This window comes from Cupressus sempervirens, chromosome 3 (assembly GCF_028749045.1).
Source record: "Cupressus sempervirens isolate cs-2001-9-10 chromosome 3, ASM2874904v1, whole genome shotgun sequence".
In the NCBI taxonomy this organism is placed as follows: Eukaryota; Viridiplantae; Streptophyta; class Pinopsida; order Cupressales; family Cupressaceae; genus Cupressus; species Cupressus sempervirens.
Genome location: NC_143120.1, coordinates 487,480,121 through 487,494,764, shown reverse-complemented (window position 1 = coordinate 487,494,764; position 14,644 = coordinate 487,480,121). Strand labels below are relative to the sequence as shown.

General features: G+C 34.2%; 1 protein-coding gene across 2 annotated transcripts in view; it reads right to left on the bottom strand.

The window, feature by feature from the left end:
• LOC149567292 (ubiquitin-like-specific protease 1D) overlaps window positions 1–14,644 on the bottom strand; it is a 146,659-nt gene that overhangs the window by 90,226 nt on the left and 41,789 nt on the right. For both annotated transcript variants that reach the window (XM_089820459.1, XM_089820458.1), the window contains one exon: window positions 8,291–8,369. In XM_089820459.1, coding sequence (XP_089676585.1) covers window positions 8,291–8,369 — 79 coding nt within the window. The remainder of the gene's footprint in view (window positions 1–8,290; window positions 8,370–14,644) is intronic.

Here is a 14,644-nt window from a genome sequence, read left to right as displayed (position 1 = left end):
AGGCAACCTTAAAAGAGAGGGAGCAGATAGAGGATGTGATTCAGTGGGTCATATTGATTCACAGAGAGCAAACTATGTTGCGATGGATTCTCCGGTGATCAATAAAGCGTAGCAGTCAAGAGGATTACGCTTCATGAATATACCTTGTGACTATGTGATTTTAATGGGCCTACCCCCTGTGTACATCATAAGGAAGTCACGACTTCCAAATGATGTCACTTGTATTTGCAGAAGTTATTGAAAGGTGACAATCTTACAATAACTTAATTTTCTATTATGATGGATATCTTACGATGTCTATGCAGATCATGATAGATTATACCTTGTATGGTGGTTGTTTATATGGTAAGCATTATGAGAATGCGTGTGCACATACCCTATAAACAATTTTTGAGTATATGGTGAATGTTATGCAAATTCATGTTCTAGAGGCCATTACACAGGGTACGTGGTGAATATCATACGACTCAATGTTCTGGAGGCCATTACTCAGTACTTGGTGAATATCTTGCATCTCATTACTCAAAGAGTATTTGATGAACATCACATATCATTATTCTGAAGACCAATACTCAAATGTGATATCAAAATGGTGAATATCATATGTTGATATTTTGGAGACCATTGCCTTAATGTGTACTTGGTGAATATTAAGTGTTCATATTCTGGAGACCATTAGTAAGAGTTTTGCTGAATATCATATGTTGATATCCTGAAGGCCAATACTCTTGATATCATATGTGATATCAATATGGCGGATATCTTCTGATCAAAGATATCTTTAAAGTTTCACATTTCTAATATTACCAATGGTGTAATCTCTATCTTGTGTTTATCCTCCTTAGCTAAGATGGAGTGTTGATGTTTGATAGCTTTAGTCGGATAAACTTGTATATAATTATATATGAGATATAATTTATATGTCATTAAGAGGGAGTGTTGATGTTTGATAGCTTAGTTGGATAGCTTCAGGGGGTGTTGATGTTTGATGTTTATATGTCATTATATGATTAACGAATAGACATGTCCCATGAATGGACATGTCTCTTCATGACTTATTCTCAATATAAATAATATATCAATGTCATTTGGAAAACACATACCAGATATAATGGCAGTGTTATTGCATCTACAAGGATACTTAGAAATCAATAGAAATAATGAGACTTGCATACACAACATAACAAATATATACAATAGAAACCTTAAGGAAAATAACAAATGAATTTTACCTCAACTCCATCGAAAATGAGAAAACAAGTCTTTATCCAAATTTTGAGCAAATCTGAAATTAATCCAAGAGATTTAGGATTTTAAATTTGTCCAATATCACAAGACATATAGATTTCGAATTTCAAACATTGAAAATAGTCAAGATTTGAAATTGGACAAGTGGAGATAGTTGGAGAGATACAATGCCCAAAAAATGGAACAAACTTTGACCAAATCAAAGCCATGTGCAAATGCATTAAAAAACGGTATCTAGGGCATCATTTTAAGCTTGGAAATGATGAAGAACAAGCTGGAAATAACATACATACCCTAGGAAGCTCTTTGGGATGATTGGAAACCAAAATCCACCAAGAAATGCAACGTTTTTGGTAAAAAATGTGCCCTAGACAGGCTGTTTTTGACCAAAAGCATGTAACATTTGACATGCAATCACTCCAAAAATCGCCACTTCTGAAAAAAGCCCAAAAATACCTTATATTTAAGTTCAAAACATGACTTTTTTGAGTGAGAACATGTGCCCAAGGGTTGCCAATACTTGGATGCACATTTAGATAGTGTTTGCATATGAAAACACACATTTCAATAGCATTTACATGTTATATAGAACATATACAGTTGGCTCAAAAATCACCACTTATGACCTAGAATTAAAGGAGATCATATTTTTTAATTAAAAACATATCTATTTGGGTCCAAAATCACCACTTTGGCTTAAAATGAACAAAGAACTCATCTTGATTTTACATTTACATGTAAATGAGTTTCAAAAAACCACTTTATATGGTGATTTAACAACACATGCATTTAATTATTAAAAATGAACTTTAAACACAATTACATATGCAATCGCATTTAAAAAGCGTACTTTTAATGATGTTGGGACTTAGAATTTATTGAAAGTGGATTTTCATGGAGTATTTTGCATGTGGATATATACAATATGAAACAAAAACCCCACTTATACACTTAAGTTGTCTCATGTAATTAAATTTTTATATTTAACTATAGTTTTAATAAAGTAACATGAAAAATAACTTTGAAAAAAGCTATTTTCATAAAACATAAAAAACTATGGTCAAATGAACTCAGAATGAGTTGAAATTTTAAAATGGACCACAAAATCAACTTTGAATTTCAAATATAACTTCATATCATGCAATTATCAATAAAGAGCCCACCTTTATGAAGTCTTTTAATCAAGATATGTAGTTGACCTTAAAAAACCCACTTTTTTTTCTTTTAACTTGAGTTAGACAACTCTGATTTGGACCTAAGTTAGCTCAAATCGAGCAAAATTCCAAGGGCTATTCACCTAAAGAAAAAACAGGACCACAAACTATTTACAACACAAAGAAAAACAAAGAAAAGACAAGAAAATTAACCAAAAATTGAGTGTTTGCAGTGGGAGAAGGAAAACTCTTACCTACAAACAATTGGGGATAATCTCGACGGAAAACCTTCAAAAGAACACATAGACAAGACTACACAAAAAACAATTCGGAGATAACGAATTGTTTTCATGACGCCTCGTCGATGTGTTAAGACAAAGAGGATGCGCCTACGAATCCATGAGAAAATTCCATAGGGTTGCCTCAATTTTGTGATGTCAAAATTGAGGACAACAAAATGCAAAATGCATGCTTATATGAAACAAGTTTTTATTCCATATTCTTCTGATTATGACCTTTCAGTGTTATGAAGCATATTGTTTGAATATAAGTAGTGGGTAAGATCTGAAGATTCACCCCTTTGGCATGGTTGTTTGGGACTCTAATTCTCAAAATTTAGAGTTCCATTAGAAGGTATCAAATGAAAAAATGTTTAATGGAAGATTAAGAGAAGACAACATAAATTTAGGTGATTTAATTTGAGATAACAATGACTATGTGATTAGAGATAATACAAAGATCATAGCCTTGAGTAACAATTCATCATGAAATATCAACATGAGATCTTGAAATAGAGGTTCTTACCACAAGAGAGCTACGATAATTACTAATTGTAGCTGATGTTAAATGATTCATAATTAATTTTCCACAAGGTGCAATTTAGTTTGAGTAATAACTATTGAGATGTGACTTATCACATCATGCCTCCTAGACATATCTTAAAGGGGAGTTAACTACTCCAAAAAGGATATAGAATATTATTCCTTCATTTTCTACGACATATCCATTAGTAGTTGAATCTTCAATAACAGCCACTTTAGGCTTGGATGCATAAATTGTAGACCAAAAATAGTCACATAAAAACCCACTATGATAATTCAGCAATGCAATAGCATTCAAGACATAACAAACAACAAATACCATTGCAAGTAAAATATATTAATGGATAGCAGTTCATTGAACAAACAGAAATATCATCGATAAATCACAGTAAGACTGGCATTTCGAGGAAATACAAATTCAAACCATCTTCGGTGAATATGATCCTCAGCAAGTCCATTAATACAAACAATAATACTTTCAACAATTCCAATCCGTGACAGGTTAGGAGGACCTCAAGAGAATGAATATTATCAAGAGGATATATCATCAGTAGATCACATTCATCCTAGCTTAAGCAATAAGGATAAGAAGCAACTTGATCTCTCTTTGCTCATTGAGATGATTAATCAATACAATCTGATTGATTCTCAAATGTAAACAATCCAGTTTGCATAATCAACAAGGCAATATAGGGTTGGACTCCTTTAGTGGGCGATGATTAAAATTTTGACTGTGGTGTGCCTTGCATAGAGTTATAGAAGTACATTCAGGTAAAGGGTAGGGAAATACTATATTGATTTAATAAAAACTACAAGATTTGACCCAATTTGGACATATCAAAAGAAGCAAATACCATCCTCCAAGTCATCGATACAAGTCATCCCTACATCATACACATAAAAGATCAAGTAACAAGTCATATAAATCATATTCTTTGTTAGGTAGCCAAAGTCGAAAGACTAGATAGTGAAAGAGATAAATTTGAAGTAATCCATGGGATGCTCTGATAGGGGCATTAAATTCCCATATATGTAGAAGCTAGCACCCTCCTATGCCTAGTTGACATAGCAAAGCAAGGATTGATTATAGTCTCACCCCATCACCAACATTGGCTTAAATTCTTAGAGTTAAATAGCTTTATCTCTTTGCAATTTATTTGGTTGGAAGTGGTTGAAGTTAAGTCAACATCCGCTGAATGAACAACACAAGTCCCTTTGTGATAACCAACATATCATATCATAAAACTAAGTGGAGTCTGTGATAAAAGGGAGCCTTGAGGTTGTCTTATTTTATCACATTGTTTAGCATAAGAGCACCCTTATTCGAGAGAGAGTTGGAGATTTAGTTTTTCATCTTGGAATACTAAGTTCTTGATTTTGTATGTTGTAGTATAACAAAAATTACATCAACACTACTCTAACTAGTCTTCAAAGAGAAAGTGTTCATGGATGACATAGATAAGTGGTTTTGGCTGAGGTGGGAAGATAGTCATGGCCAAATGACATTCCAAAACTTTTCGAGCCAGAAATGGAAGTTGCCTATTAGCCTTTCATCCTTGGGCTGAACAAACAAGCATTTCAGCGCCATAGGAGTTGGTTTCGAGTCAGCAAAGGCTTCCTATAGAGAATCGGGTATTAAACAAGATAAGTCTCAGTGTTTGAAGACTTTTGCCCCTATGGTAAGTTCAAAAGCATTTTACGAAGGCACATAAAACTAGGGCAAAAATGTGAAAGCATCTTGTTTTTTGATAATATTTTTAGATTGAAAGGAATGTGGTGATGGCTTCATGTAACACCCTGAGGAAGAAAGAACAAATTGTAGTCCAAATAGGTAGGCAGTATATGTAAGTAACTACAATATAGTATGTATCTTAAGCATGTTGAAAATGATGTCTATAGGATGTTATCACAGCCGTCTCAACCCTAATAAATTTATTCTGGATGGCCATCATGGACCTTTGATATAATTGGGGGTATTTTGTCATCGAGATATTTTATGACGGGGGAGGGTACTTAGGCTAACACACGACATTGATCCTGGTATATATACTTCCACAGCACTGTTGCACATTATTGATCAATAAATAAATAAATAAATCATTAAAACTCTTTTATTATATATTATTTTATATTACTATAAATTATATAGTGACTATCTATATCAAAATTAATCTAATAATATTGTGATATTGTAATTGCTTATATATGTAATAAATGATATTAAAAATTATTGAAGCAATTAAATTTTGGGTCTTGACATTTATTAATTTATTTGACTCTCAATTAAACTCTGATGTTGTACATTAAGGATCCGTAATGTACATGATGAATTTTTTTTCAATACTATCATATGAAATTTTAAATTTTCAAACATTTCTTAAATGCGTCCCTATATTTTATATAGTTGTTGTAATGTCCTATATGGCCCCTTTGTTGTGCAAAATCTCTATACCAAACCTCTTTATCTTTCCTCCATATGGCACCTCTTGTCTCTCCCCATATGGCCTACAACACCTCCCCAAATGGTCAATACCACTACATACAGACAACACAAAAACAACCTGTACGACCAACACAAGCCCTTCACCATAAGGTCTTCCTTTTACCATACACAAACAAGGCCCATCTCTGAATGCAAACACAAACACAGATGTGGACAAGCCATGTGGGCACACGATTGTGGATGCGGACACAAATGCAAACGATGACATGGACACGGACATGGATGTAGATGTGGACGTGGACACGAACATGAGCACATGCGTAAACAAGGACATCAACATGAGGCATATGAAGGGAGCGGATGTAAGCAGTGACACAGACACAAAAGTGGAGACAAAGGCAGAAGTAGAGGCAAATGTAAATGTGGGTATAGACACAAACATGAGAATGTACACGGATGCGGGCACAAACACGACATAGACATGGATGGGGATGCAGCCAAGATAAGGAATTTAATGCTATTGATTAATGCCAGATCCTAACACAGTGATAAATTGCTCAATGGAGATAATAGCACAAAGGAACAAATATAGAGTTTAACAAAAAAAAATATATATTATAGTGACTAAGGTTCGCAGCCACCGAAACTACAAAGTGCCAGAGTAGGGAGGATCTTGCACCTCCAAAATGGCAAACAACACTGATATTTGTTGAACTTTGATTAGTTTTACATTTAGGAAAATTTTGTTTATGCTTCTTGGATGCTTAACGTTGCTTTCCACTTGAGATGGTATGATATGTTTCTCTTGTAACTCGTAATAACACTTGTTTACTTTTTGTGTGGTTCAAGACACCTTCTCAATGAATATGTATATGATATTAAGAGACATGTCTATTGTTAATATCTTAACTCAAATTAGTTATCACAAATAATATTTGATCAAGGTATTATCTTGATTATAATATATGATAATAATTCATATAATATATATATATATCTCATATATCTAATATACATACATACATATATACAAAATAATTCATTATCAATAATACTAATGCTCCTTGATAATAATAGTGAAGGATAGATATCAAATGTTTAAGGTCGATAGGCCATTCATACATTTGATTTCATCGATTCGAATCATCTAATTGAAGCTACAACCATTAACAAACTTTTAACTAGAGTTCGCAAATACAATTAATATATTAAATTCACCATACCTACAACTATGCCAAACTTGGCCTTATAAACAGGGGCTCTAGGAAGGTTTTCAAAGGATTACAAATGGGCCGACACAACCAAAAAACTAAATAATTAATAAAAAGGGCCTGAAAGATATCATTATTAAGTTTTGGGTCCATACAACTTATTTTAATTAAAATATTATGTTATTATTTTGGTCATCTTTTATCTTTTAACTAAACTAATTAATCAAAGAAGTCCTTTGTAATATTATTTAATTTTTGATCAATCAAAAATATTATTTAGTTTTTGGGACCACTTAATTAATTAAATTCATTAAGTCACTTTATTCAAATTTAGGGATGTTACAATTTTCCCCTGCCATTCGCTAAAGTGGTCACAAAAAAGTATGGCCCAAAGACACTTTCCCCATCCCAGAAATTTGGCGGAACATATGATAACAATGTCCGTGTCTAAAAATTAACTTCTCAAAAAGAACTAGAGTATTAGAGAACACTTTGTGCCAAACAGGACACAAAGCATAAGAAACATATGTCTGTTCAGTCCAATGAAAGCAACCTTTGAGTCAAACAGTAAATTATGAGACTGCAAATCACTATTAAATTATTTTTGGGATGATGAAGCCTGACAGCATAACGTTATGTGCTGATTTCAAATGCAGGAAATAAGCATAGCATAACATTCTGTGCTGATTTGTTAATTTTCAATACATTTGAAATTTCAATGTAGGTAACCAGCAGTTTAACGCCCAGAATACCATATTTAGCAAATGTATTAGAATCAATACTTCAAAATATTGATGACAAAGGAAGTTTGAATTTTATTATTACTGTGAAAATATGGAGCAAAAACATTTAGAAAAGTCTACTTGAATAAAAAAAATTAAAAATTGAGGCAAGAGCCTATAACACAACAGTAAATTGTGAGCCTCTTATCTGAGAGGTCTTGGGTTCGAGTCTCCTCAGCCTTAATAATAACAATTAATCACAACACATTATAATAATCAATCTTGGGTTCAGCCTCTTACTGATCAAAAACTTCAAAAAAATGAAAATAAAATTAATAGTGTATATATATATAAATAGGCATGGATCGGGTAAGGAAGCTCGAAACACTATATTGTGAAATCAATGACTATTCTATGATTCAACAAGGGAATCTCAAAGGAAAATAAATACTATCAAGACTAGTAAGAAGGATTCAATCTTTAACTCTGATCCGAAACAAGTATAAAACAATCCAAATATAAAATGGTGCACAAACTAGACACGTCACAAATCACTTTACTATAATGCTCAGCTCAGATAACATGATAATATTTGTCTCATCTGGCAGAAAATAAATTTATAAAACGTGATACAACTTCATATGCACTAGCTAAATCCCAACTGAATAAAGAAAATTTCTAAGCCATCTACCTTTTCTGTTGAGCATTTTGGTGTAAGAGATGAAGGTTTCTTCGATGAACTCTGTGAGATAAAAGATGATGCCGCCCTTCTAAATGGGATAATAATATGTTGCAAACAGGAAAACAAAGTTTGGTTAGCCATGCAATACATTTACTACCTGAAAATGGATACTTAGACACAACAACAGTCTAATTTACAAAGAGTTACTCGCAAATAAAAGAAACTGGAAAATATAAGAATCGGCAAAGATCCTATCTGTAACATGATAGAAACAAGCATAAGTATAAACAATGTATTTCTTTTTTACATAAATATAATTTAAAAGATGAAGAATGCAATATATAACAAATTTTAAAAAGTGTTTAAAATGTAAAAGCTCCTTGTAAAATCCTTTAACCAATGCAAAAATAGTTGTCTCCACATTTCTGAGGTTTCTGTAAGGACCATCCCAATTGCAAATCCTTTCTGTAGCATTATTTCATCATTGCAGAAAATTTGCTGAAAATCTTAATAAATATTTAATGTCCATAGCTTTTATGCAGGTGAGTAAATTAACTAATACTGATAATTTTATGTAAAAAGAGTTGTAGTGTAACACTAAAGAGGCATTTATGTGCAAGTGACCCCAAGTTTAGAAGCCCAGCAGACAGCAAGCTGGCCCATTTCAAAAAGGTAGTAGTGAAGTATTGAAAAATGGTACCATAACTAACAAATGCAGAGTCTCCCACCCCGTAAGTTACATCTCCATGATTGAGATTCTTTTCCAGTACTACTGACGTGCACAAAGACAACTCCCATGACAGTAGACATGCCACTGCATCTGCTTGTGCAGTAGACATCTCCCACAGCAGTAGACATCTCCCATGACAGTAGACATTTCTCCAGTATTACAGATGAGCACAAAGACATCTCCTATGACTAGTATAAGACTTTTTCATCCAAGTGTGACAAATCTACTACAGTTGTGATGCGTTGTCCAAGTGCTCCTTTGGTGCATGACACATGTGATACACTATGGATCTTAGTTTCTAGTTGGCACTCCAATTTGTAGGTCATTTCAACAACTCTCCTAATAATCCTATAGGATCCATAGAAGTAAGGCTTGACATTTTCATCCACTTGATTGAAGTCTATCTATAAGCTATAGGCAAAGAAAAACCATATCTCCAAACTCAAATCTGCTTAGTATGTTGTCAATATACGTAGTTATTTGTAAATTCATATTCAACTGTAGGTGATCTTCAGTGCTTTCAAAATATACTGGCTATGTTTATCCGTGTCACACATGTTGGTACTCAACCATCAATCCAAATATGTAAAAGTAGTCAATCATATCCACATAAAACCATGGAAGGTGCCATACAAATGGGCAGATGATGGGTGTTATGCCACCTATTGCCTTGTGACATGGTTCCCCAAGTACCCTTCTCGCTTAGTTACTATTTTTTTCTATCCATCAAGTTGAGGATAGGAAATATGAATACATATTCTAAAGCCAAATAGCTCTTCCCAAAATGAGTTGAGATTTCTATCATCACTATTCCAAACAATATTCTTATACAAACCATGCAATCGAAGTACTTTCCTGAAAAATAGATCAACTATCTTCTGTCCTCTATATTTTGGGTTGATGGAAACAAAGAGTGCATACTTGGCTAACCTATCAACAATCACATAAATGGAATTCATATTATTTACTTTTGGAAGGAAAATGAATAAATTCCATGGGTAGGATCTCCCCTTCTAATTGGGCATCAAAAAGGGTTATTCTAATTCTAAAAGATAAACATATTATGTGTTATTTTGCTGAAAAATTGTGCACTCCTTAATGTATTAGAGAACATCATCCTTAAGGCCATTCAAAGAGAACCTTTCCCTAGTTCACTTATATGTCTTGTAAAATCCAAGGTGCATCATGCAATGCTTTCAAAAGTTTTTCTTCAACCTTAGAATCAAGCACTATAAAAGACTATACTTATATAAAATAACACCATATGCTATAGCAAATTTTTCATCCTTCACAATTCCGTTGAAGATATTAGCAGCAGAATGTGTTCTTGGAATATTCTACCATGATAAAAACCTCTCGATCACCAAAAATGAAGGAAATGGAACAAAGAGTGTGCATCCTAGAAAGGGTATCAACCATAGAATAAAATAGCACAGAAATATCGGTGATATATCTAGTTATCGTATTAAGTTATGCTGAGCAATTAAATACGTAGCCTATTGCCAATAAATTGATGACAAGCAGATAAAATATCGACCGCAGTCTGCTAATAGGGAATACTGACCCAAATGAAAGTCATTTCACATTTCTGAAGTTGCCAAGTGGTATTTGGATAGAAAAAAGGGGTTTGAAGGAGAAAAAACATGGTTCGTAGCATTTTAGAGCAATTTGTTGTGGTTTGAAGAGGATTTAAGAGGTTTTTGGAGCAAAATCGACTTCACAAGTTTTCAAAATTCTCTGTTTTTTTTAAATCATTTTGTCGGCTGTTGAATCTAAGTTTATACAAATTCTATAACAACATTTCCAATATACTGTAAATTGTTTTAGAGCGTAATGAACAAGATTGGAAAAGAAAATTGGCAATAAACCCCATGCATGTTCTGAAAATTCCCCTGGTTGGACTATGGAAAAGATTTGGGCAAGCCCCTTGCCCCTTCTCCCCCTTCAACCTCTAAAAAGGCAGGTAACCCTACCCTCAGAAACAACAACCTGAAGAATGTCATATTTGATGAGGATGTCCCCATTTCCCCTGTTGGTGAGGAGCCTAAAGCGGGAGGGGAGAATTCTAGGGAAGGTGTTAATTTCAATGAATTGGACAATTAAAGAAAAGAGGCATCCATTGGGGTTTTGCAAACCACCGAAGAAGAATCTCTGGACATTTTCAGAATTATCGGATGGGTCTTTCACGAAGTTAAAGATATTAAAATCAAGCAAAGGGTTTTTACCAATAAGCTAGAGTTCTTGGAGGCGCTTGGTGTGGGTAAGACAATACATTTTCAAATAATGTCAAAGACCTTACTAAAGTTGTAAGTATTGTTGAAGCAATGACCCACTAAGTTTGACAAAATAATTGAGGCCATTAACACTAGAGTTTCCAGCCTGGAGTCCTTCCTCAAGAAAATTGGAGAATCGGGCTATAAAATCCTCAAAGCCTCTATAGAGCACCTAAAAATACTTGTGGGGAAGCTTGAGCAGATCAATCAAGATAAAGCTATAATTGAGGTGGAAGATGAGGAGGAGGCCAGCCCTGAAGAGGTTTCTGGACCGGGAAAAGGACTCGTGCAACTACAAGGAGAAAAGCTCTCAAGACCTACAAAGACATAGAAGATTTGAAGAGTGCTACTACAAATTTTGATCAACTAGAGTTGGAAGATGCAAAGCTTCTGAAAAGCTTTATCTAGTTTTGTCTTGTGCTGGTTTTTTTGTGTCTATCTACTGGTCTTCCGCTGGCTTTTTTTCTTTGTTTGTGCCATCTGAAGCTTTATCTAGTTCTGTCTTGTGCTGATTTTTTTATGCGTCTATCTACTGGTCTTTCACTCGCTTTTTTTCTTTGTTTGTGCCATCTTTTTTCCTTGGTGTCATTAGGTCACAATCTAGTTTTTTGTTGAGCTTTAATGCCTCTCTCTATGGAATGATGTTTTAAGGGTTTTAGGTTCCTTCAAAACTTGTTTCTCACTTAATCAAAAACTATGTTTAAAATTATTTTAAGTTTTATACTAATTTTGTTTGTTTGTTGTATTTCTTTAATAAAATGTAGTATATTAATTTGTGGTTTCAATCTGTATGTGTGGATTGAACTTTGATTAAAATGGCAAATAGAGATACATCCACAACTACATCAACTCTAGAGTCCACGAGTGCCTTAGTAGATGCGCATAAAGGGGCTAGAGATAAGGCTTCAAAGTATTGCTATGAAGGATCCGAATTTAATACTGTGATTTGCATAAAATGTGAAAAAGTACTTAGTGGAGGCATATACCATTTGAAATACCACCTTGGAGGGATCACAAAGCATGACACAATGGTTTGTGAGCACACCAAAGATGAAATAAAAAGAGAAATGTATACCTTGCTCTCTGCCCAAGAAGAGAAAAAAAGACAAATGGAATGGGCAAAAATAGCCATCATGGCAACCATTTTTTTATCTCAAGGTATCCCGCTATGTCTCATTTTTAAGAATCATATATTATTTTCTAATCACCATTATTAGCTTGTATTTTGCTAAAACAATTTTCAACTCAAAATATAAAGGATCGTAATGAAATAATGTGGGTCGTGACTAGGTATCCCAACCAAATATGTGGGCTGTGACCAGTATCGTAAGAAGCACTTGAGGGCGTAGTGGGCTCTCTTGTCGCCTAAATATGTGCAAATCCACTATTCCCTCAAACACCACTTATGTCATTTCTAGTAGACCACCACCATCAATGCCACAATCATCCTCTATAGAGAGATTGTTTGTGCATAGAATCACAGCTAGACCACTACCATCATTGGAAGGTATGGGGTGGAACAACAATGGGCATCAACAAGTAAACATATAATGTGTTGATTTCTAGTACTTCAACAACATCCCCTTCAATGTTGTTGCAACTCCATATTGGCTGAGTTTTTTAGCAGAATTACTATAGCAAGGGCTACAAGGCACTTTCTCCCACAGACTTGAGTGGGAAATAAGTTCACTTGTTTTCATTTTTAAATGTTCTACAATTTACTTATTTTTGTTGAATGTAGGTTATTCTTTTAATCAAATTGTGTACTTAACATTAACTTGTAGGTTAGTCACAAATGTAGTTTCTAGGGCCAAAGATGTGGTAGAAGAACAAAAATTACAATGGAAACAATTTGGCTCCACCATTCTTTTAGATGTATGGACGGATGGAAAAGACCACACCATCATCAATTTTTTTGGTTCCTTGCAAGGACGAAGTGGTCTTTTGAAATCCTTGGATGCCTCCAACTAGATAAAGATGGCTGAGATTTTGGCTCTATTGTTAGAGAAAGTTATAATGGAGGGGGAGATTAATAATGTGGTGCAAATCATAACTAACAATGCAAAAACATATATGAAAGCAGCTCTCCAAAATAAATATAGTACACATTTTTTGTCTCCTCATGCAGTGCATGTTCTTGATCTTCTTTTGGAAGACATAGGAAAGCTAAATTTAGCGAGACTGATTGTGGAGGATATGGGAATGATAACAAAATAATCTACAATCACCCTTCCGTTCTTTGCTTAATGAGAGAATACACCCAAGGAAAGGAGTTGGTTAGAGTGAGAATCAGAAAGTTTGCAACTATTTTCTTAACATTGCAAAGTAATAATACTTCTTTGACCACTTTGAAGCAAATATTTGTAAGTCAAGCATGCCTAGACTCAAGTTTTTCAAAGAAGCCTGATAGTGAAAGTGTTGCATACATTGTCTTTAACAACCAATTGCACAAACTACTACAAAAATTGTGAAGGTTACTTAGAAACTTCAAAAGTCGAATATTTAATTTTTTTGTATTCAAGGATCAAGTTTTATAATATTAATTTGCAATTCTAGTCTCTAATGATTAATGATAATCTTTCATTACTTTTCAAATGTAGGTGTCGAAGCCTTTCGTTAGAATCTCTACTTGGTAGAGATGGGGATCAAAACCCAAAGGGGTTTTTTATGAGGCCATGGATAGGGCCAAAGAGGCCATCAAAAATAACTACAAGGTGTGCAGCCTCAAATTTGACCCCGTATGGGAAATTACTGATACGTGGTGTAACAATCAGCTCCACCAACCCATTCATGTGGTTGGGTACTTCCTCAACCCTTGTTATCGCTTCTCTCCATCCTACTCAAATCCTTATGGAGGGCCTCATAGAATGCATGTTGAGGATTGTACTTAAGATTGAGGTCAGAGACCCTATTGTGTCTGAATTGGAACTATATCAAAATGCACAAGGTAAACTATTCTCTTCAGACTTGGCAAAGAGAGAAAGAAACACTGAAACCCTTAGTACAATGTTCAAATTTTCAGAGCTTTTCACATGCATGATAAATAGATAAAAACTAAGTTACTAAAATATGTTTCCACCTTGCTTTCTAACTCTTTAAGATTTTATTTTGCAAAATGTTTGGTGGTGAAATTGGGATGGAAATGTCCAAAATCTGCAAAGACTTGCACTCTGAATCTTATGCCAGCCTTCTAGTTCATCCAGTTGTGAGCACAATTGGAGCTTTCTTGAGGACATCCACACAATGAAGAGGAACAAGTTAGCCTAGAAATGCCTCAATGACCTTGTCTTTGTGCAAATAACCTTTGGTTGTGCATAAGAAAGGAAAAGGAAACACCAGCTGGTCCACTTGATTTAGATG